The sequence below is a fragment of the Saccostrea cucullata genome, unplaced genomic scaffold (assembly GCF_032062105.1).
Source record: "Saccostrea cucullata isolate Sc308-1 unplaced genomic scaffold, CSIRO_AGI_Scuc_v1 ctg1986, whole genome shotgun sequence".
Taxonomy (NCBI): Eukaryota; Metazoa; Mollusca; class Bivalvia; order Ostreida; family Ostreidae; genus Saccostrea; species Saccostrea cuccullata.
This window is the reverse complement of record NW_026938017.1, coordinates 1-8,856: the sequence shown is the minus strand read 5'-3', so window position 1 is coordinate 8,856 and position 8,856 is coordinate 1. Positions and strand designations below refer to the sequence as shown.

The 8,856-nt window shown below is 32.7% G+C and overlaps 1 protein-coding gene across 1 annotated transcript; it reads left to right on the top strand.

The window, feature by feature from the left end:
- The first annotated feature begins 5,116 nt into the window (after window positions 1–5,116).
- On the top strand, window positions 5,117–8,345 carry LOC134249279 (low affinity immunoglobulin epsilon Fc receptor-like). The gene is made up of 6 exons (XM_062731648.1): window positions 5,117–6,020; window positions 6,518–6,601; window positions 7,393–7,479; window positions 7,704–7,798; window positions 7,906–7,996; window positions 8,083–8,345. Exons 1-6 carry the CDS (start codon window positions 5,240–5,242, stop codon window positions 8,307–8,309), a joined length of 1,365 nt encoding a protein of 454 aa, XP_062587632.1. The 5' UTR covers window positions 5,117–5,239; the 3' UTR covers window positions 8,310–8,345.
- Window positions 8,346–8,856: the final 511 nt, after the last annotated feature.

The following is an 8,856-nucleotide window of genomic DNA, read 5'->3' as shown; positions in this document are numbered from 1 at the left end:
TGCAAATAAAGACACATACAGGGTTCCAGTAAATGTTCAACAAAGCCTCCTTCTTTACTCCTTACTAAATAATTAACAGTAGTGAAGGAACTTCAAGGGTACTGTACAACAATATATTTAAGAAGTGGTGTGAATCAGATGTGGATACTTAAAATTTTAAGGAACTTTGGACATTTTGACATCACAAGATGAAATTCAACAGCTTAAAAACTTATGATTTTCAACTTTATATTCAACAATTTCCTACGCTAAATTAAAGCCCAGACTTTTTGATATCATTGACAGCTGCGTTCTCAATAAAAATGAAGCTCGTAAATTTACTTACCTTGTCATTGGTCATTTGCAAAATTATTTTGTTAAAGTGGCACAGTGACGCACAAGGGGGAAAATTGACAAATTTAGAATTTTCGCATGACCTCTGTAAATTTTGTTCAATTCCTTAAAGTATTGGGTTTCAGAAAATTACAGGTTTCAGAACCTAAAAATTAAAATTTTATGGGGAAAAATAAAAGTAAAAATAATTTCTGTCTGCCCCAGAACGAAAATATTGCAAAATACCCTCGTACTTCTTCCTTCCTATCATACGCGTGCGCAGAAAAGTGTTTAATAAGTTTCCATAGTTACCATGGTCTCAGGTATCCACGAATGAATATAAGTAAACCAAAAAATTTGATGCAATCTTTTTAAAAAGTTGTTAGAACATATTTCTCACCTTTGCATGCTCCAGTTGAATTTTGTTTACAAGTTTGAGCTAAAAATAAGAGTATAGCGTGACCTTGACATATACGAAACAACGAAACGGTTAATACAACCTTTGTTTTTCCGGCACTTATATTGTGCAGTCAATTCTTGCAGTTGAATTGTCATATCTTCGCTATATACTCATAATTTTCGTAAGTCTTTCTCTGTATGCTACAGAATCTTAAAATTAAGATATGATTTTGACTCACTGTGCCGCTTTAAAAAAAATTTCTGATTGCATACACAAGTACGAGGGTTGTTCGAAAATTATTGAGACATTGTGTATATTTTGCAATGAACAATGAAAATATAACGTTAGACATACACTAAAAATTAATAAGAGCAAGAAATAGTTTACAAATATTAAAAATTTTCTCTACAATGGTTTATAAATGTGTCAATAGTAGGGGTGCCCGGAGCAGTCGCGGAATCAGATATTGAAAATATGTAACCCCAAAATTCTACCTCTTCGTGGATCAATAATGACAAAATAATTCATTTAAGTGTATAAATTTTCAGCTAAATTCATGTTGTGCAGATAGAATTTTGATCAGTTTAAAAAGATTAAGCGCGGTAGAGAAGTCTGCTAACAACGAAAAAGTGGATTTTGACGTCAAGGGCGGAGCAGCCATCATACCTAAAATTTTGTGTAGCGCAATGTAGAACTCTTTTCAAGACTGAACGACCTGCTTAAACAATAACAACGAGAAAAAAATGATGTGTTAAGGTTTGTTATTTCATTGGTATACATTTTTTTAGCAATTAATTTAACAAGAGTAAAATTAAAAGATCTGGACGACCATGAGTTTTTACATACAGTATTGATATCGTTACGGTATTTAACCCGCGTTGCATAAATTGGCACTGCATGATTCTAAGTCATCCTTTCCCATTAATGAAATTTTTTGACTGGGGTAGCAACAGCATACATTTTTAAAGAATAGTTTAAGAAAAGAGACTGTTTGATTTTTGTAATGTTATATACAACTGTATTTAATAACAAAAGAAGAGCATTAAACGCTTCCCGATAGGCTAACGTAACGTTAAATTTGCTTAGATAGACATATGCATATTTATTACTTCACAGAAACTTATATAATTATCGCAGGAATTAGAAAATTTGCTCAAGTATTTTACTCGTTTTTTATAAGATGTTGATGAATTTTTATGAAATAATCTCCGTCCTTTATGGAGTAAATGTAATTGTCTCAATAATTTCCGAACAACCCTCGTACTCTGAAGTTGACATCAAAAAGATGCTTGAGTTTCTGATTGACAACATCTACTAGTATTTGGTTTATGGAGACCAGGTCTTCCAATAATCTATTGGAAATCCCATGGGTACCAATTGCGCTCCGTTTTGCAGACCTATTTTTGTATTAATATGAAACAGAATTTGTCTAAAATCTTATGCGTGAAAAGATGAAAACATTTGTGGTGTGCTTCAACTCGACATTTCGATACTAGTATACCAACGACGTATCGTCAATTAAATGATTATTTCCATTCCTTTGTCTTTGTCTGTACGAAAAATCCCGGTGAGCTTCAGACAAAAGATACCATCACAGAGTCTGACACATCTAGGTCTGTTTCATATTTGGACTTGAAAACTTATTTTACTTGAAAAAGAAATTAATTGTAATCTAACAACCAAGCTCTATAATAAACGGAATGACTTTAACTTTCCGATCGTCAACTTCCCTTATTTATGCAGCAACATACCTTCATCACCTACGTATGGAGTTTATATCTCTCAGTTGATTCGATACGAAAAAAATTTCTACGTATGAACAATATCTAAAACGATGTAAATTATTGACAAACAAGTTGATAAAACAAGAATTTCAGCAGTCTCGTTTAAAGTTATTATTTCGTAAGTTCAATGGTCGATACAATGCCCTAGTCAGCAGATACAATTTATCATTGAGTCAAATGTTGACTTACGTTTTTCACACTACTTGTTAGTCCATTATTTATACACTGAATTGACGAAGGGCAGGGAATGCTCACTCCTCCATGGCACCTGATCCCACTCTGTTGTTTAGGAGGTCCGTGTTTTCTCTGCTCCCATTTTGTATTGTATAGTGGACTTTTGAGCTTGAATGCTGCGTCGTTATCTCCATATATTTCATGGTACAGGAAGATCGTTGATAAACATGTCGTCATCAAGTTGCATGTTTTTGTACCCCGCTTGAAAAGTGGGGGATATTAGTCTGTCTGTCTGTAACGCTTTCGTTTCCACACGATATCTCGAGAACCCTTTGAGTTTTTGCAATGAAATTTAGCATAGCAAATCCTATGGACTAAAGAAGAACCCTATTGATTTTGAGGTCAAAAGGTCAAAGGTCAAGGTCATAAATAAGCAAATTCTGTCTGTTATCACTTTCGTTTCCACACGATATCTGTAGAACCATTTGAGCTATTGCAATGAAATTTTACATAACAACTCCCTGTGGCCTAATGAAGACCCCTATTGATCTTGAGGTCAAAAGGTCAAAGTTCAAGGTCGTAAATTTATACATTCTGTCTGTGTGTAACACTATCATTTCCGGGCGATATTTCAAGAATATCATATTTTGAGCTTATGCAATGTAATTTTATACCAAAACTCCCTAGGACCTCTCTCACCCCTCTCAAAGTACCCCGCCCCGTTTGTTTCATTAGTATTTATAGTATTACATGTCGCTATTTTTAGCATAGGGGCATGAAGACAGTTATTGCGTATAAAACAGGTTCTCGGCGGACTTTATTACATCTACGTTCTTATTACATCTATTTGAAATGTTTAATAAAGGCTAAATAAATCAAACACCATGGATTGTGTAAAATTTTTAGAATACCGAATATGATGAATATATACATGTATGTGACTTTAGTTCTGCATATACTTGACTTCATGTAAAGCGATTCCGTGGTCTAGTGGTATGTCTCTCGCTTCACATGTGAGAGATCCATGAATTTGAACCAAAGCTGAAAATTTATACACTTAAACTGAATTATTTTCGCTCTCATTATTGATCCACGAAGAGGTAGAATTTTGGGGTTACATATTTTCAATATCTGGCCGATCCTTTTTATTTAAATACTTTTCTTTCTTATTAATTTTTAGTGTATGTCTATTTTTTGGTCTAGTGGTACTAAATGATAGTATTCAGCATGTGAAATGAAAAATTTATGAGGTTATAAAATCATCATTACAGTGTGATAAATATTCCATATAAAAAGAATCTTCTATACACATAATTAATAATAAGCAATCAAATCTTTATATCCATATTGACATATTTTATTTGCGTCAGTATACATGTATACATTTAATAATTCTACAAATTCAGTCAGGAGGATCCGAACCCCCCCCCCCCCCCCCCCCCCCCCCCGAACTGCGCATGGTTTACTTTTTCCCTAAGCGGGGGACACAAATTCTCTGAATTAGCTTGTTTTTTTTTTTGTTTTTTTTTTGTTTGTTTGTTTTTTTTTTGTTGCTTTTAAGCAGTTTCTTGATGTGACTGTTACACTTCACCGTTGAGTAATTCTGAACATTGAGTTTAGTGCATAGTAACCAAGATTCTGATCTGATCAGTTTTTTTTGTAATTTTCGGTCATGCGATAAAAAACGCATATTATACTGCTTTTCTTTTTACTTTCAGTATATAATACTTACTAGGGTCAATATATGTATCATATCAAGAACACTTTACGTGCTTCTTAATCGTTTCACTCTCAACTTCACTTAAAACACGGGCTATTTTGTAATATAGGTCATGGATGGAAATTTATATAAAGCACTAAAAATGACCAACGACTTGAACAATAAAAGTTGTCAAATTTTTGGGACAACATGTCCCTTCCACAAGACAAAAAAAATTAAGAGGTCATAAAAACAAAAGAAAAATCAACAACTAGCACTACTACTAAACACTTGATATTTACAGTGTAACATGTTTAATTTGAAGTTTCTAATCAGTTCTTGAGAAAGAAATTTTCATAAGATATATTCAGTCATAACATTCAAAATATATTATATAGCGGCATTTCCTGAAATGTACATATTTTTTCTATTATAGGCATTATACAACATGTACAATATAGTGAAAAGGAATGAATGTTTTAGAATAGAATTACATGTATTGTGAGTCAAATAAAAGAGCCGTCAATTTTATTTTAGCGTGGGGTGGGGAGGGATGTGTTCCTCGATTTCCAAGACACCACCTCACTTCAAGATATTTAACAGTAAGGAATATGTAAGAATTCAAGGAACATAAAATGAAAAAAGAAAGTAAAAGTGAAAGACTCATTTAAAAAAAAAATTGATGCTCTCAACACAAAAAGACTGAGTGAAATACTATGAAACCGGAATTTCGGAAGAGTTTCACAAAAGTGCAAGAAGTTCAAGGCTTGCATACATATAAATACTTCGGATTTCAAATACGTTCAACAGTCAACTCGTGAGAAAAGGTCTAACATACTGCGATTCGGGTAAAATTTTATTCATATTCTCATGGCTATAAAGATGCCCTGGTCAGTCATTGGTCTCATTTTAGCACTAACCTTTACGAAGGCACAACCTTTATATTCGAGCTCAGTGGAAATCTATCACACCGGGACATCAGTTGATGTGAACGACATTGTTCACAGAATGTTTTTTAAAGGATTTGAAGTCCTCGAGAAAACAATAAACTCTAAAATATATGATTTGAAATCAAATTGGCTTAGAGATTTCAAAAAAGTCACATCGACGGTGGATGCTTTTGATGAACACCAAAGAAGGCTTTCCGGTGCAGTATCTGAAATCAAGACAAACATCACGATTAATTCAAAGGCAACACAATCTTTAATATACTTTGACAAAATGGCTTTCAAACGCGAGTTAGAGAATTTGTCTATTACTCATGGAAAGGAAAAGAATCGAACTAACAGAGCTTTAGAACAGCTTTCCCTGTTAGAGGGGAGATTAGTGAATCAAAGTGGTGTTATCAGTAATATACTGACGATTCATCTGGATCAGTTCAGAAATCAGCAAGTTTTGGTTTACAATGTATCAACCATCTTCAGTAAAATTCAAGAATTACAACTCTTTGATTCAGACTTGGAAAGACAGTTGACAAAGACACTGAATCAAACTTCTGGAGAATTGAAAGAAATGCTTGAGGCAATGATTCAAGTCAAAACAAGTGAAATATTTAGAAGAATTAGTGATTTAACATTCAATGTTACGTCCACTCTGGCAAACAACTCGGAGAAAATACAAAACACAGATACACTTGTTCAGACAATGGGAGGTAAGAAACATACCATGCCTGTAAAATATAAAAATAAACTATTTAAATTGAAAGATAATTCATCAGAATAATTACTTTATACCCGGTTAATATTTTCCTCTAATGTCAAGGTTTTAAAATTTCTCATATAACACGGGTTTTATATTTTTTTAAAAAAGAGTGCCATTTTAAGACGTTTTTCTTGGCTATGCTAAAGAGAATAGGTTTTATTAAACGGTTTTAAAATGAAAATAACTGTTAAAAGTTTTAGCTGAGCGCAGGCCAGTGATTTTTACCATTAAAGCCTATAACAAGCTTCATAGTTTATAAGTTTATACATCTTTTAAATAAATCCATCTTTGTATTACACTGTATTAAGTGAATTTTTGTCCTGCGTCTATTTCTGTTAAGCCCATTTTTCTGCACATACTTACATTTTTAACAAAATTAAAGATCTTGATACCAAACTTACTTAAATTATCTTGAAGACAACTGATATTGTCTTGATATATTTGTAGAACATCTTCAAAATTTGTCCACAAAATTAGATTATGTGAATGCTGAATCCTTGCAAATGAAAAAGGACATTTCCAACAACAAGGGTAAGTTTTTTTTATAATTTACATTTGAACACCATAATCGACAAAAGGAATACCTTAATCGTACATGTATTAATCATAAGAAAATTTGAACAAACGAATCATAAAGAATCTCAAAGGTCTACAAAATTGGAACAGAACAAACACGGACCTCTTATTAATAATCTACAAGAGGTGAGATTAAGCTCCATGGAAAAATTTGTAACACCCGCCGTGTGTTCCTTGTTATAGTCGAGTTAACGCAAAAAATCTGCATAATATGATCAAATTAAAATTTATATTTACTGACAAGGTCATTATATAGCGAACTCAACATTTAAAAAATAAAAAAGGAATTTAAAAATGCTGAGTTCACAATGTTATTGAAATTTCCTTAACCTCAATTTGAATGGCAGTAACCTGTCTCAATTTAAAAATTGTTCGTGCTCGGAGCATTCCCTTCAGTATCGAATATGCTGGGAAATGAAATACATCTGCAGGAGTTAACGGATTATTACTATATAATAAGGAAAGATGTTTGAGCGATTGGTTATTGTTTTTTTTTTACGCCGAATTGGCAATATTTCGGCGGGAAATTTAAATACTGTATGAAGTTTTAAAATTTTTTGGTGTTTCTCTAGCGGCCATAAATGAGCCAATTCTCTTCGAAAACCAGCGTGCCAAGGGGGTTGTAATCCTTGACACAAGGCACTTTTTAACGTCCCATCCTACGGGCGTATAATAAAGAAGGAGTTAACCATGGAAAACCTTAAATCATCTCGTCGAACTTTTATCATGTTACATCATTTTTATAGAGCAAGACACAAAACTACTAGAAATAGTAGAAGGGATGCAAAGTGAACTGACAAAACTCAAAAACAATATGAGCACTCTAAACAAAGGTAAATCCGACTTTATTTTTAAGTTTTTATTGAAATAGTTTGAATCATTGCAGACAAACGTACAAACCTTTTAGCGCAGAACTTAAATACTCATATATTATCTTATTACATGCATATATCAACAGGAAATTTAGTTTAAAAATCAAGTGAAAAATGTAAATTTCAAAATAAAAATAGAAGAATTTTCTCAGTTATTTATTGACTAAGACAATAATTTTATGCAGACATACCCCAAAATTCATGTCCGCCAGATTGGTCATCGTTTGGATCATCTTGTTACATTGTCATTAAACAGAAAAAGTCTTGGGATGATGCCGCTGTAAGTGTTATTTTTTCTTTTGTGTGATGGCTAATAACCTTTTAGAAAAAGTAAGTTAAATGCAAGATCTCCATTAAAATGACAGTAATATTAACATTCATTTGCAGATTAAATGCTTACGATATGGAGCTAAATTAGTCGAGATAGAAACAAAGGAAGAAAATGATTTTCTGAAGCAAACACTCATCAACACAAATGGTATTTTAAAAAATTCTGAATTATCGTATTTCAAAATGAAGATTTTATCCACTCGAATTATAAATCTAATTCTTTTTTCATGACAGATATCTACTGGACAGGGGGAATAGATGACGTAACTGAGGGACAATTTGTTTGGGCGTCGACCGGAAGTCCCCTGAGTTTCAAGGACTGGAACACAGGGGAACCTAATGATTATCGGAAGAATGAAGACTGTGTCGATTTCTCCAAAGGCTTCAACAGAAGAGGGCACTGGAATGACAACAGGTGCCACTCAACGTTTTATTTCGTTTGTGAAAAAACTTGGAATTAAATACGAGAAAAGCATAAAATATCTCATTGAAATACATATTATTGCTTCTTTGTTATCAAAATATATCCACATGAAGATTATTTTCCGAGGTCTATTGACCGTAACAAAAACACAATTTCTTTCTTGAAAGTATTACCCTTAAAATTAATCATGATGTTCTCGCATGCTTAAGAGACATCTTGGTAACTTAATATTTTGAGTTCTAAAGTGTTTCTCCTTAATCACTGTAAACATTTAACCTCGATCTATAATTCGAGGTCAGGAACAATATCAGGTTCAAAGTTTTATTTACATTACGTGCATAAATGCAATTCATCCTTTCTGATACACACTTGACAATATCACTTGTAAAATAATCCATTATGTCAAATAACACGTAAACTGTTAAAACTAATTGAATACATGTATATCATTTTCTCTCCTTAAAAACAGATATTTTTTTATAACGGTGCTTAAGTGAGAAATAAATGAAAAAAAAGCCTTCCATTTCTGAAAAATTAAGAAGGTGTACCACAACAAAACTTACTGGTGTTAATGAATGCTGAGT